Source organism: Sus scrofa, chromosome 11 (assembly GCF_054392235.1).
Source record: "Sus scrofa isolate SSC_HxYL_T2T_F1_AM1 chromosome 11, Sscrofa_HxYL_maternal_Yorkshire_Landrace_v2.0, whole genome shotgun sequence".
In the NCBI taxonomy this organism is placed as follows: Eukaryota; Metazoa; Chordata; class Mammalia; order Artiodactyla; family Suidae; genus Sus; species Sus scrofa.
Window position 1 is genome coordinate 3983553 of NC_139393.1, and position 14756 is coordinate 3998308.

The 14756-nt window shown below is 53.5% G+C and overlaps 1 protein-coding gene across 18 annotated transcripts in view; it reads left to right on the forward strand.

Annotated features, from left to right (window-relative positions):
* Positions 1 to 14756, forward strand: part of LOC100523747 (phospholipid-transporting ATPase IB) — a 516337-nt gene that overhangs the window by 61553 nt on the left and 440028 nt on the right. For 6 of the 18 annotated variants that reach the window (XM_021065485.2, XM_021065478.2, XM_084981254.1 and 3 more), the window contains exon 2: positions 14164 to 14308. In XM_021065485.2, the coding sequence (XP_020921144.1) occupies positions 14208 to 14308 (101 nt within the window). In that variant the 5' untranslated portion in view covers positions 14164 to 14207. Of the gene's footprint in view, positions 1 to 9409; positions 9580 to 13478; positions 13557 to 13684; positions 13892 to 14163; positions 14309 to 14756 lie in introns of those variants that run through there. The other 12 variants (XR_014818973.1, XR_014818971.1, XM_084981249.1 and 9 more) reach the window with 5 other exon arrangements.

The window sequence follows — 14756 nt, forward strand, 5'->3', positions numbered from 1 at the left end:
CAATGCCAGATCCTTAACCCACTGAGCAAGGCCAGGGATGGAACCTGCAACCTCGTGGATGCTAGTCAGATTCGTTAACTGCTGAGCCGTGATGGGAACTCCCATCTGTGCTGTATTTTAGATTCCACATGTAAGTGATATCATATGTTATTTGTCTTTGTCTTTTTTTTTTTAATTAGAATTTTATTTATTTATTTTTGTCTTGGTTGTGGCTTATGGAAATTCCCAGATGAGGAATTGAATCAGAGCTGCAGCTGCCGGCCTACATCACAGCCACAGGAATGCTGGATCTGAGCTGCCTGTGACCTATACTACAGCTCATGGTAGCACCAGATCCTTAACCTAAGCAAGGCCGGGGATTGAACCCATATCCTCATGGATACGAATCCGAATCCAGTTTGTTATCGCTGAGTCACAACGGGAACTCCTGTCTTTCTCTTTCTTACTTCACTTAGTGAGAATCTTTGGTTGCATCCATGTTGCTGCAGTTGGCATTATTTTGTTCTTTTTTATGGCTGAGTAGTATTCCATTGTGTATATGGGCCACATCTTCTTTATCCATTCCTCCATGGATGGACATGGAGGTTGCTTCCCTGCCTGGCTACTGTGAACGCTCTCTGTCCGTTGGTAGGTCGTGTCCTTGGTAGAAGGACCTCTTGCCCGGGAGCAGGATGTAATGTTTCCTGTTGGGGCCTCAACACCCTTCACCCTCAGGGAATCTGGGATTCCTCAGGGTTTTGTGCCATACAGACTCCCTTTCTCTTTGGTTGTCCTAACTTTCCACTTTGATTTCTTGCTCATCGATATGAAAACCCTTTCACCCAAGCGGGGAACCAGTCATTAAAATAAATGCCCGTCTGTGTATCTTAGGATGGAGCCTGATCATGTGAGAAAAAAGAATGTATACCTGTGTGTGTACCTGGGCCACCTTGCTGTCCGGTAGAAAACTGACCGAGCACTGTAAACCTGTTCTAATGAATAAAATCAAAATCATTCTAAAAAATAATGAACAATTCATCGGTGAAGAGTCCCAGAAAGTGCCAGGCCTCCTCTCTCTGCTCCCTGCTCTCCGGTCGGGGGCCAGGCTCTGTTCATTAATTCCGTAGATCTGCTTTTGGTATGGCTGCCACCCCTGCGGTGTCCCCTCCTGTCTAACCGGTAACCAGAGATCCTTCCTCTGTGCCCAGGCTACCCGGATCCGCAGCTCTGTTTCAGCGTCTGAAAATGTGATACCTGTGTAGTTTTGGGTGTTTTCCCCACTGGGTCGTTTTGCCTCTTCCACCTGGTTGGTAAAAACAGCTTTTTCATTCTCTCCGCTTGGCAATCGTCTTCGGAGCCAGGGTGGAGTAGTGGGCAAACCAGGAGGCTCCCTCTGTCTGGTGTTTGGCGTCTGGTGTGGAGGGGCCTGGTCCCCCGCCCCGAGAGAGCGGGTGGGCCCGGAGGTCACGTGATCCCCACCCAGCTGGCGAGTCTGCTGGTGACTCTGTGGGGGTCCCTGCCCACCCTTACCTCAGGTGAAGCTCGTGCTGGCTTTGCAAGTGGCTTCAGTCCCCCCCCTGGCATCCCGCCCCCACCTTAATAGCTGGGCTGCGGGCGCTGGTCCCTCTGGGAGACTCTGTCCCCTCCCACTGGCGCTGAATAGTCAGATCACTAAGGTACCGGCGGCGCTTTTCCAGCGGGAAATCGGAATGGCAGGTAACAGGGTCACTAGAACAGTTACGGCGGGAACGCAGAGGCTGGGCCACCGCGCGGGGTCCCGTGGGTTGTGGAGCTCCGGCGGGATGCATCCTGGAATGATTTCCTGCCTGGCTGGCTGTCCCCAGGGCCTGCGGCCCATGGAAAGGGGCATCGCCCAACCCATGGGGACTTGAGATGAGGGAAGCCTCCTCGGAGCAGTGAGCCTGAAGCCGCCCTGAAAGGGGGAGTTTTTGGCAGGCGGAGACCATTCCGAGAGGACCAAAGTCCAAGTTAAGGAAAAATTCACATCCCAGGCTGTGTTAGTCCCTGAGCTGATCTGTCTCCCCACCAGACCCCAAGCTCTCCGAGGGCAGGGGGGGCTTTGGCCTTGAGCGCTGTGCCCCAGGACATTCTGAGCTCAGGTGACCGAGTGGCCTCCTGTCTGATGAAGCTTTTGCTTGCTGACCGGCAGGCGGGTTTCTTCTGCAGGCTCCTGCCTCCGGGTCTCTATGATGTGTGGGGACTGGGGCGCGGCGTCTCTGGTGGCAGCACCCGGTCCCTCGCCCACCTGGGAGTTTCTCTTTTTTAGTGTATAGACTCTGGGAGTATACTTTAAAGGGGAAAAGAATAAGCCACATCTTAAAAAGGATAAAAGATGGAGTTCCTCAAAATGCTTGTCTCTTTTAGGAAACGCCTTGCCTTGAAACTCCTCCCTCACACGATTTATAATGTGGGTTGTGTAAAGGACTCCCATAGTAACAAATACAAAAATTCAACTTGGAGACATTGAACTAGTTGCTTGGTTACAGTTTGCCCCATTTTTCTTTTTTTAACAGTACATGAAACTTTGAGATAATTGCAGTGCACTGGAAAGGAACGATGCAGAAAAATCCCCCGTACTCTTGATCCGGTTTCCGCCGATGATTTTTCCAAAACAATGGTCTGATAGAACCAGGATGTGGACAGAGATGCAGCGGTGATTTTGAACATGTTCATGGGCTGAAGGACCCTCATGCCTCTGCTCTGTGGCCTCACTTCTCTCCCTCCTCACCGTCTCCTTTGTCCTTGGCAACTAGTAGCAGGTGCTCTGTCATTTTGTCATTTCAAGAAACTTAACAGAAATGGAATTACATGGCATAACCTATAGAGATTCTCTCGGCCACGTTTTTACCATCTCCAGGCTGAGCGTGGTGGTTCTGTGACTGGTACGGGGGTTATGAGGGTTAATACAGATAAAGTACTTAGACAAGACTCCACGAAGTTCTGCCTTTGGTCGTGATGGATTTATGGCCTCGTGACCGAAGTCAGCTGATCGGGGGACACAGGGTTGGCAGAGGGGCCAGAGATCTGAGTGCCTGCATCCGCGTCTCCATGGCATCACGCTGCCTCGTTAACGGTTTTTCCACACTGGCAACTTTCTCGCGTCTCTGTCTGAGAAGAACCGTGATGCGCCAAATGTCACATCGACGAGGGAGTCGGGAGGAGCCATCGAGCCGGAAAAGTGTGTTTTGGGCGGAGTCGGGAATGAAGGCGGAAGGGTTGGCCACCGTGGTGGCTTGTTCACATCTGCACGCAGTTTTGCGGGTCCTGTTAAGATTGGTGCTGGATGTCACGCGTCCTGTTGGCTTGTCACCCAGGTCCGAGGACCCTAAAGGGCTGGTGTCCTTGTGAATCGGGTGGTGGCTGACCTGCACCTGCCTTTCTCTTGCGTGTGGCTTTTGACTTCCAGGCGCTCAGAGCCACCCCTTCTCTCTCTGGAAGGGGCATCCAGGTGTCTGCATCGCGGGCCTTTCGGAAAGAGCAGCGATGGGCCAGCTGGGCTTTTGTCTGTGAGGAGAGTTTGTACATCCATTTTTTTCCTCTTCCTTTTATCCTGGTTACAGCAGACGCTGGGGGGCTCGACTCAGCATCTCCTACATTGAAGAAGAGGGTTTTTAAAGGGTTGTTTGGAATCCAGAAGGATGCTGTCAGGGCCGTCCAGTCAAAAGCCTGCCTCTCTGTTTGATCTTTGGAGGGTAGGAAGGAGAGGCTGGGGAGAGAGGAAGCGAGTCTGACAAGGAACATGCTAATTTTTCTGTCTGGGGGGAGCTTTCCCGTCAGAGCGGAGGTGTGTGGGACACGTAAGATAACACTGAGGGGTAATGGGCTTCCTTTTCTGGAAGTGCAGCACTGTACTGTCGGGGTGGCCTGGGAGCTGATGGCGCAAGTGCCTGGGTTCCCCCGGAGCAGGTCCTGCAGGGCTGCAGACGGCCGGCTGATGCGGGCGGACTCGATGCAGAGGCCGCGGATGCCGTGGTTTTGGCAGAGGGAGCCCAGGTGAAGGGGAGCCATCTGGGGACATGGATATCTCTTGTCACAGGCTGTAGCCACAGATGCCAGCAAGGGCACCGGGGATACGGCTCTGCAGATGAGAGGAGGCTGGCGGCGTCTGTGCCCAAGGATGTCAAGCTCTTCTCCACACCCCGTCCCTGCCCTCCATCCCCCCAGCACCACCCAAAGGGGAGGAAGAGGGTGAAATTCTGGGAGCCAGAGCATCCTTACTCAAGAGAGGCTTCATGCCGCTTACATGACCTTTAAACATTTTTGTCTTTTTGTCCTTTCAGGGCTGCACCCATGGCATATGGAGGTTCCCAGGCTAAGGGGTCTATGTGGAGCTGTTGCTGCTGTCCTACTTCACAGCCACAGCAACGCCAGATCTGAGCCACGTCCTCAACCCACGCCACAGCTCACGGCAACGCCGGATCCTCAACCCACTGAGCGAGGCCTGGGATCGAACCCACAACCTTGTGGTTCCTAGTCGGAGTCCTTTCCGCTGCACCTTGATGGGAACTCCTAAACATTTTTAAATTGGACTGAGTTTCAAAATAAACCGAGTCCTTTTTTTTTTTTTTTTCTTTTTTTTCAATTCTCTTTTGGGCGGTAGCTTAGGGTCCAATTTGTAACTCTGTAAATTCAATCTGCAGCATTTTTTCTCTGTCCACTTAAGACAGGACGCGAGGTTTTGTGTCCGTGTCCTTTGGATGAACTCATTTATTGAGCACCTTCTGTGTCCCACGCCCGGGGGCCACGGGGGGGATTAGGATGAGTGTGGCCCCACCCTGTGGGTGTAGAGCTGATGTTGGGAGGCAGAGGACATGCCCACATGAACTTGAAAGTGAAGCGAAGGGTAGCCTGGGGTTAGGGGATAACCAGGCAGGGCAGCCTGTGTAGAGGGGATATTTAAGCACAGGCTTGAGTGATGGGACCGAGTTACCAAGTCACGTCTAGGGAATAGAATTCCAGGTGGAGGGAACAGTAGGTTCCCGGGGGTGGGGGTGGGGGGACAGAGCTGACCTGTGAGGAGGGGGCAGAAGGCTGCTGTCAGGGAGCGTCAAGAACAAGGGAGAGATGTGTCACCAGGAACACTGGCGAGGTGCGTGGCTGAGCGATCACGTGCCGTGACCCCAGGTGCCTTTGGCTGAGGTCTTGTGTGTGTGGCCAAGAACTTAGACGCCGCCTCGCACCCTTGAACAGGAGCAGCTCTCTCCTGGGGTTTACTCTTGGGCGACTGCGTTCATGCCTGTCGAATCGATGATAGGATTTCAAAGTCTGTGTCCCTAATTTGAGCCCAGCTTCGAGGTCCTCGTGATTTCAGAGAGAGAGAGAGAGAGGGAGCAGTGAGTGATGGCTTGAAGCAAGATCTTAATTTTCCGCTCAGGAATGGAACCTGGGCAGCCTGAGTGAAAACCGGGAATCCTCGCCCCGCGAGCAATTAGAGGCTAAAAGCAGAATGGCCCTGACTCTTGCCCACTGTTGAAAGCAAGAACGTTTCAAGCAGGCAAAGGTGATAAAATCAGGTGCACGGTGTATTGCTAGAAGCACGGCGCAGTGTGCGGGCACACCCAGAGAAGTCCTTGCTTTCTTTAAGGCAGAAGCGGGACGGTAAACACGCACCCAAAAGAGTGCAGGCGTCTTCCTGAATGAGGCCTGGCCGGAGAGGTGATTTAAATCACTTAGATAGGACAGTTCTGCCGATGTTGGTTCTCCTTTGGCCAGCTGTCTTGGTTTTCGTTCTCCCACCTGAATGGACACCGCGCCCTCCCTGATAGGCGTGCGCATCTTTAGGCCAAGGCAGCGTCCAGAGCAGAGGGTCGTGGCTCGGCCCACAGGACTTGTTATGGCCTGGGGAACCCTGGCGTTCGACTCCTGGGAGTCTTCGTGCGCATGTGTAAGTGGGGAGGTGTCCTTGACCCCAAGAGTAACTGCTGTGGTCCTCTTATCTTTTGACTCCAGCGGAGCTCAGCTCCTGCCATGAACTTTCTCCTTGCCGTGTCACAGAGAAGCAAGGCCCATTTACTCAGCCTAACAGCTCAGCCCCGGGGCCCATCTGCCTCCCATCTCACCCCGAGGGATGGAGAATGGCCATCCCAACGAGAGAGAGGGGGGGTGGCTGCTGCACATGCACTGGGCTTCTATTTTAAGCCTCCGCCAGGCCAGCCCTTAGAAGCACGTGTGTCTTCATTTCATTTCCATGGTAAATGTTAACATATCTCAAGAATGAGATGGTTGTCAAGGACCAGAGTCCAGTGCGTATGGCTGTACTTCCTGGACGCCAGGCTCCAGGCAGTTAGGGGTTTGACTTTCGTGCCCGGGCTGGAGCTGGCAAGGTTGTGAACAGAGCGTCACTGGCTTGTGTCTGCTCGTGCGGTGCTGTTCCTGGAAGGCTTTGTGCCTGCTCTGCACAACCGAATCGTAGCTGTTCTCAGAGGCAGAGTTCAAACTCTGTCCCAACAAAATTGCCCTGGCTGTTGGCCTGTGTGGACTGGCCATCACCTCTGTCCTCTGAAGTCCTGGCTTTTTTTGTTCTCTCCTGTTTCTGTGGCCTCAACTGAAGTGGGAGTTTCTGCCTTAAACTTGGTACCTTTTCCCTCGCCCTGACCTGGCGGCATGCCTTCCGTCTAGAAGGTGGCCTGTGGCTTTGGATGAGTTAGCCCCCAAATATTTGAAATCACACACAGCGCATGGCCGGTGGCCTGTCTTTTTTCGTGGGGAAAGACAAGCTGGTAACCATGTGCAGTGATGAGAGATCCTGGCCTGTCGGTGCCTGTTGCCCGGGGTGGGTATTTCTTGCCAATTCGTGGGTGGAAATGGATCTCAGATGCTGGGTGGGGAGAGATGTGGTTTGTGCAAAGTGGGGTCTAGCGGAGGCCTCCAGAGTGTGTCTGCCACGGTGAGAAGAAGCACAGTTTGCATTTGTCCGGCGTTTCCATTGTGTTTATTTGACAAGAAACATAACGCTTCCTGGGCCGATGGATCGCTCTGGGTCTGTGTTCTGAAGGACTGAGAAACATCTTTGTAAAACCTGGGGGAGAGCAGAGTTGAACTTGAGACTCTTGGGGAAGGGCAGTGTGTGTGTGTGCACACGCACGTGCATACCTCTGGCCGCAAATCTGTGCTAATTGCACTGTTTTCCTGGAGGCAAAGAAAGCACCTTTACACACTTTCCAAGTGCATGAAAAATTAGGAAAACAGCAGCAGCAACCTTAATTCATTAATATTTATTTACTTATTTTTGTCTTTTGAGGGCCACACCCGCAGCATATGGAGGTTCCCAAGCTAGGGGTCTAATCGGAGCTGTAGCTGCCGGCCTACACCACAGCCACACAGGATCCTTCACCCACTGAGCAAGGCCAGGGATCGAACCCGCATCCTCATGAATACTTGTTGGGTTCTTAACCTGCTGAGCCACCGCAGGAACTCCAACATGACCAGCTTTTAATTCATAGAAGGAAAGCTCGAACGCCTCTGTTTGCCAGGAATGCTGTGTCCTCTGCATATAAATCAAACAGTTCTTTAGCAGGGAGGCACTCATTTATTCTCCGCTTAAATACCACACCTGCGATTCTCCCCAGCCCGTTTGGCAGGATGCTCAGGAAGCCTTCACCCATATCGCCTGGAGTTCTTCCTGTCTTTTGTTTTCCAACATCCACTGGAAAAGTCAGTGTAGCTTCCTTCACCTAAACTTGACGCTTCCCAGACCTGAAGACGGTCATGTCCTGTTGCTGCAGAAGAAATGTAGCCTCCTTTTGCCTTGACGTGGGAGTTGGCACTTTCATCAGCTTCGCTGAGAAAGGCCTTGGTTTAGATGACAAGTCAGCAAAATACGGCCTCGGGGTTGGGGGCGGGGTGGGGTTGGGGGCCGCAGCTGGAAGGGTTCTTACATCATAAAGGCTTTTGTGTTTGGAAAAACAAAAAAAGGACTGAGGCCATGTGTGGTCCAGAGCCTAAAATATTTCCTCCTGCCTGACCCTTTGCAGAACCAGTGTGCCAACGCTTGATCTGTGTAATCGATTTCGGTTTTGTGGAGGAAGAAACCAAGCCTCGGGGCCTGAGCGCATTGGGGCGGCTGGTTCCGGGGGGGAAGGGGAATTGGGTTCAAGTTTCTGCAGATCTGGCTTCATGCTTTTTTTCTCTTTTTCCATTATGGTTTATTACAGGATATTGACTTTTGCTCCCTAGGACCTTGTTGTTTATCCACTTGATACATAAAAGCTTAGATCTGCTCATCCTAAAGCTCCGTCCATCGCTCGCACTCCTTCCCCGCCCTCCAGGCAACCACAAGGCAGTTCTCTGTGTCTGTGAGTCTGTTTCTGTTTTGTAGATAGGTTCATTTGTGCCATATTTTAGATTCCACATGTAAGTGATATCATGTGGTATGTTCTTCTCTTTCCGACTTCACTTAGTATGAGAATCTCTGGTTGTTTTCATGTTGCTGTGAAATGGCGTTCTGTCATCCTTTTTTATGGCCATGTAATATTCCATTGCATGTATGTACCCCATCGTCTTTATCCATTCCTCTGTCGATGGACATTTAGGTTGCTTCTGTATCCTGCCTATTGTGAACAGCGCTGCCCTGAATGTAGGGGTGCGTGTATCCTTTTGAATGATACTTGTGTCTGCATATATGGCTAGGAATGGGTTGCTGCATCATCACATCTGGCTTCTAACCTCATCTTTGATTTGACCTAATAAGACATCTGTGACTGTTAATAAGGTTTTCCTCTCGACTCTGTCATCCTGGAGTTCCCGGGTCCCGTCTGCAGAGCAATTCTGGTAGGGACTGCCCAGTGTTGGCCAAACTCTGTGGATTAAGGACACAAGTCTCTGTAAATCTGTCCCCAGTGTAGACACTGGCTGCGAGGTCCAGGGTTCCCAGGCCCCCTGCATTTTGGCAACTGGCTGCAAATTCAGGGTTCCCTTTCCCCCCTCTATTGCACTAATGAGAATCACCCAGAGCCCTCAGGGAAAGCGTGCTGTCCCCTGGATTACAGGTTTATCAGAATAGGTTCAAATCGGGAACGGTGGAGAGACAGCGTGAGTTTGGGGAGGGTCTTCGTGGGAAGCTCCGTGTCCTCAGGACGTGTCCTCTGAGCTTTGGTGTCGTGGTTTTGTCAGTGTTGGACGTCACCGATGTGAGTCCTTGGCCACGTGATTGGACTCTGGAACTTTCTACCTAAGCAGCGTGCCTGCCTGCCAGGGCGACCTGTGTTTGCGGACACCTGCTCTGCCTTCCTGTGAAAGGCCTGCCTTCCTCTGCATCCTTGAGCTCAGGGTGTTACCACAGCTGCAGTTTCACGGTCGATTTTGAGTCTCAGTCCTTGTGGCTCCCCGCCCCCGCTCCTAGTCGCGAGGTCAGGCCGCTGGCACCTGGCTCAAACCCCAACCCTCTAATCACAGGTTTTCTTCCTGGCAGGTCCGCTCCTCTTCTAAAACTATCCAGGGCCCACTCCGAGGCACCTCATTGGCATCCGCTCAGGTGTGGCCAGGAGGGCCCCCCATGACCGACAGAAATTCCAAGGGGCCAGAGTTCCCCCCAGGAAGCCAGGCCTGAGACCAGCCAGAATCTTGACGACAGCATCTGAGGTCTGATGCCTTCATCCGAGCAGGTTGCAGAGGGGCTGCCGAAGGGCTTGTCGCTTTAGTAGGTTTCTGACTCAGGAAGACCGTGGATTTCTCTTCCAAGCATTTCCTCTGTGAGACAGGAAACCTGCTTTGAAGGTGACAGGGCGGGCAAATGGCCCTTCCAGCCGCCTGTCTTCCTCAGCTGTCTCTCAATCAACATGACACAGAGGGATGAACAGAAAAATGAATCCTCGTCCCGGCTCCCCTGTCACGGTCTCCTGGAACCCTTAGTGGCCCTAAGTGGGGCCACGTAACCCTCCCCAGGAGGAGGGATGAAGGGGACTGCACGGTCCTCACCTGCCTGGTGGGGCTCCCTGTCCGGGAAGGGGTTGGAGGGGAGGTTACCAGACCAGGGCGAAGCCCTTGGCTCGGGCTGGCTGGGCCTCCTCACTGCACTAGCCCTTGTGTGTCCATGCGACTCATGCTTACGGGCCGCCTCCTGTGTGCTGGGCGTTACTCAGGATGCCCGGGGTGGGGGAAGGGGTGTGTAGGGCTGTGACCCAGACAAAGCCCCCGTCCCGTGGCCGTGGCCGTGGCTGGCAGCCGTCTGGGCTGCATTTGATGTGCTTGTCCGTTTTCCTGCTCCTGCATCGGTTCTGTCCTTTCACTTTAGTGTCTTCGAGTAGATGTTTCCGGAAGCCTCGTGTAAGGGGCAGGAGTTGTAAGCATACGTTGTGATGGGGTGGGGTGATATTTTCAAAGCGCATTAAGTCAGGGTTCATCTCACGAGTCTGCGTGTGGCGCCGTTGTCGTACCCGGCTTCGCTCCAAGGAGGCTGGGACGTGGCTTAAGGCAGAGCATCCAAGACACACCGTGTTCCTTTGAAAGTATCACCGTTTTCTTCCAAAGCAGGATTGGGTCTAGAGGCGGCCGCTGCAGCAGAAGAAAGGCATTTGAGGCTTTGGGGTGGGGTGAGGGCCTCCACTTAAGACACTGGTCCAGATCTGCCCTGTGATTAAGGAAAGACGAGCTGGCCCGGTGGGCGATGGATACTTGGGAAAAATTTCGCTTGATTCTCTGATCGCTAATTTTGTTCACAGTGGTTCACCCCAATATTTATTATACAACATTTCGATTCTTGTTTAGAAAACTATTGTCTCCATGCTTGCTTCCATCAGTGATGCTTTCTGGGGGGTCCTGGTCTTCTCCCTTTCAAATTCCCGTCGTCCAGTGTGGCTGCTTTTTTCTGAGCCACACATCGTGTCCAAAAGAAGTCAGGCAGACTTTTCTGTTGAGATGTTTCTCGGGTCCATCCTTCCCCATTTTTTTTTTTTTTGGCTTTTTTAGGGCTGCACCCATGGTATGTGGAGGTTCCCAGGCTGGCGGTCCAATCAGAGCTGTAGCCGCCGGCCTGCACCAGAGCCACAGCAATGCCAGATCCCAGCCACGTCTGTGACCTACACCACAGCTCACGGCAATGCTGCATCCTTAACCCACTGAGCAAGGCCAGGGATCGAACCTGCATCCTCATGGTTCCTAGTCGGATTTGTTAACCACTGCGCCACAACGGGAACTCCCCCTGCCCCCATTTTTAATTATGCTTTTATCATCTTGCTTCCAGATGGGGGGGGGGGTAGTTTCTTCGCTCCTTATCTCCAAACCTCCCCTCTTCCTGCTCGAGCTTGTAAGTCACTGCCAGGTGCACGTCTCTCCTGCTTAGAAACCTTCTGGGAGTTCCCGTCGTGGCGCAGTGGTTAACGAACCCGACTAGGAACCATGAGGTTGCGGGTTCGGTCCCTGCCCTTGCTCAGTGGGTTGACGATCCGGCGTTGCCGTGAGCTGTGGTGTAGGTTACAGACGCGACTCGGATCCTGCGTTGCCGTGGTTCTGGCATAGGCCGGTGGCTACAGCTCCGATTCGACCCCTAGCCTGGGAACCTCCATATGCTGCGGGAGCGGCCCAAAGAAATAGCAAAAAAAGACAAAAAAAAAAAAAAAAAAAAAAAAAAAAAAGAAACCTTCTGTGGCTCGTCTTCCCCTATAGCATTTCAATCATCCACAGTCTGGCCGCAGACTATCTTTTTCTGTGAGCTTCCTTTCTCTTCAGTTCCAGTTTGGACCCCCAGGGCTGGTGTTCCTTGTTTTCACTTGGCCCCCTGTGCATTTTGTCTAGTGGCCTTGACCCGAGTGTTTCTTGCCTTTACCCACAATGTCCCTTCCTGCCGTAAACCTGACCCAGAACAAAAAGGTTGCTGGCCTCTGACCCCATGAGCACCTTCAAGCCCACTTTCAGTCGCTTGGTCACCAATGCTGCGGTGCACTGGTTACTGTGGTTATACTGGCCAGTGTTTTGAGAGCAAGAAGCCAGAGCTTTTGTTTTATGTTTTTGACACCTTCTCACTGGGGAGTCTCAGCTGTGGCTGCCCGTTCGTCTCACTTAAGCTTTGAAAACAAAAGGGTCAGGGAGTTCCCATTGTGGCTCAGTGGGTTAAGAACCCAGCTAGTATCCATGAGGATGCAGGTTGGATCCCTGGCCTCGCTCAGTGGGTTGGGGTCTGGTGTTGCCGTGAGCTGTGGTGTAGGTTGCAGATGTGGCTCGGATCCTGTGTGGCTGTGGCTCTGGCGCAGGCTGGCAGCCGCAGCTTCAATTCAACCCCGAGCCTGGGAACCTCCATATGCTGTGGGTGCCTCTAAAAAGCAAAACAAGCAAACAGGACAAGAGGGTCAGAATCTGTGAACGTCTGGTCCAGGAACGAGTTAATTTTGAGAGCTCCCTCGAGGATGACGAGGCACAGAGCTGAGAGCCAGTGAGTGAACTCCACCTGGAAGTGAACGTTGCTGCCCGCGGTCCGAGCCCTCGGTGCAAACCTCTGCATCTCCGCTTGGAGAATTCAAAGCCACCCTTTACAAGACCTAAGTAAAAATGACGTATTCAGCCAGCAGATACGAGTGGCCGTAATGTACCAGGCACCGTTCTGGGCGCTGAGGTCACTGCACTGAAGAAAACATCTCTGCTGTCCTAAAGCTTCTGCTCTTGGCCTTGGGAAGACAGACCATACATATTTAATGTCAGCTAATGATGGTAAAGGATGTGGAGGAGGACAAAGTGGGATGAGTGGGCAGAGAGCAAACGGCCCTTTCACATAGGCTGGTTTCAGAAATCTTCCGTCTGCCTTAAATCAGCAAATGCTTTGAAACCAGACCCCTCTGAAGTCCTGCTGAGCTCAGTCTTGAAGTCCCTGCTGCTCTCTGCTGCCCCTTGTGGATGAGCGGAGGCACAGCCGAGGGACCGGCGGGGGCAGGGTGATGGGGGGACGCTGGAGGGGAGGATGGGGTCCTGTTTGAGCCCTTCCACTGGCGGTGAGGAGGGATGTGGCAGTGAGCGGGTCTCATGATAGCGCCTCGGCGCTCAGCAGCAGACTTTCCGCTGGGGTTGTCCCCTTAGGTGGAGGTTATGAGAAGATTCTAACCATTTGTAAAAAATGACACACACACAGAGTCAAAACTTGCTCTGTGTTGGTGTATGTTCTTTGCAGTTCTGAAGTCGCTGTTGACTGAAATAAGGTGTCCATTTCCTAAGTAATAGACCACACCTGCTTTATAGGTGCAAAGTGCTGCAGGAATTAGGCAGATGCCTGCGGGGAAAGGGGAAGAAGGCTCCGTTAGCTTATTTTTTCCATGAGTCTGGACTTCAGGCGCCCCTTCCTGAAGGTCAGTTTTGGGGAGGGGGTCGTCCTGACCAGTGAGGGGTCCTGCCTTGTCGTTGGAGGTGTGGGCAGTGGTTTCAGGAACACGTATGTCCTCGTTTCCCTGGTCAAGCACTTCTCAATAGAAGGTTAAGGGGGAGCTTTAGCCCAAGAGAGGCTCGGCCCTAGGGCTGAAATCACATCTTAAGGAGATAGACCTGCTTGGATCTTAACCACAGAAGCAGTAATGAGAACACAGGCTGGAGGCTCGCGAGCATCCGTGAGCTGCGATGGGCACGGCTCTGGTTGCCAGGTGCATCTGGGGAGAAAAACAGCTGCTCTGCTTAAGATAATGGGGAATCCAGCCCCCAGCGCTGAGGTTTGGGCGCCTCATCTTGGAGCCCGGAGGTGTGCTAGCTGCAGCGAATGCAAGGCACACCCCTTTGCTGTCATCTCGGCTTCTAAGCACAAAGGAGCGGAGAAAGCCGAGCTCCAGAACGCAGCCCCTGGGCCTGGAAGGCGAGCTTGCCCGGGGTAGGGGAGGCTCCGGCCTCTGCTCCCTGCATCCCCGCGGGCCATGTGGTGTCCTGCCTTCGGCAGGGCGCCCCTGACCATCCCCACCGGGCCTGAGGTCCGCGCCGAGGCCAGGCGAGCTGGGTGGGGGCGGGGCGGGGCGGGGCGGAGGCTCCCACCCCCCAGAGGCTTCGCTGCGCCGGGTACCAGCGCGGGCGGGGCGGGGCGGGGCGGGGCCGGGCACGCTGCGCGCGTCCCCAGGGGCCGCTGAGGTCCAGAGGCGCTGCGTCGCCCACAGCATCCTTTCCAGCTGGTCCCGCCCGCCAGTGCTGCTGCTGCTGCCGCGCTGCCACTGCCTGGTGTGACTTCTTTGTGTTTTGCTTTCTGCCTGCCCCTCTTCTCTGCAGGACCTGTTCGCCCTTCTTCCGGCTATAAGAAGGCAGATGATGAGATGTCCCGGGCCACGTCTGTGGGAGACCAGCTGGATGCACCAACCCGCACCATTTACCTCAACCAACCGCATCTCAACAAATTCCGAGACAACCAGATCAGGTAGGAGACGGCGACCAAGAGAGGCAGGAAGCAGTTAATTCACGGCTGGGATGGGACTCGGCTTCCTCCGGTTGGTTTTTCCTCCAGCCCCTTCCCCGCCCCGCCCCCTCAACCCTGGCTGTCTACACTGGCGTTTGCAGTCTTGGCGTTTTGTCTCCCTTTGCGTTGGTTCTGTGCTCAGGCTGTCTCTGAGTCCAGGGATGTTTTCAGTCTTTTGTCTCTTCTCTCTCCATCCCTGCGCACCCTCCGACGAATTCCCCAGTCCTGTTTTAAGCCTTGGAGAGCTCTCCTGAGCAGTCTGTCTTAGTGTAAGAGGAAGTGCTTTCTAATAGAAGCACTCAGCTCTCCGTGCCCGGGACGTTGGTTATGAGGGCTTTATTTGCTAGGAAACTTTGCCCAGAGTTAGTGGGAAGACAGACAGACACACACTAACATTTAAGCGTCTGCT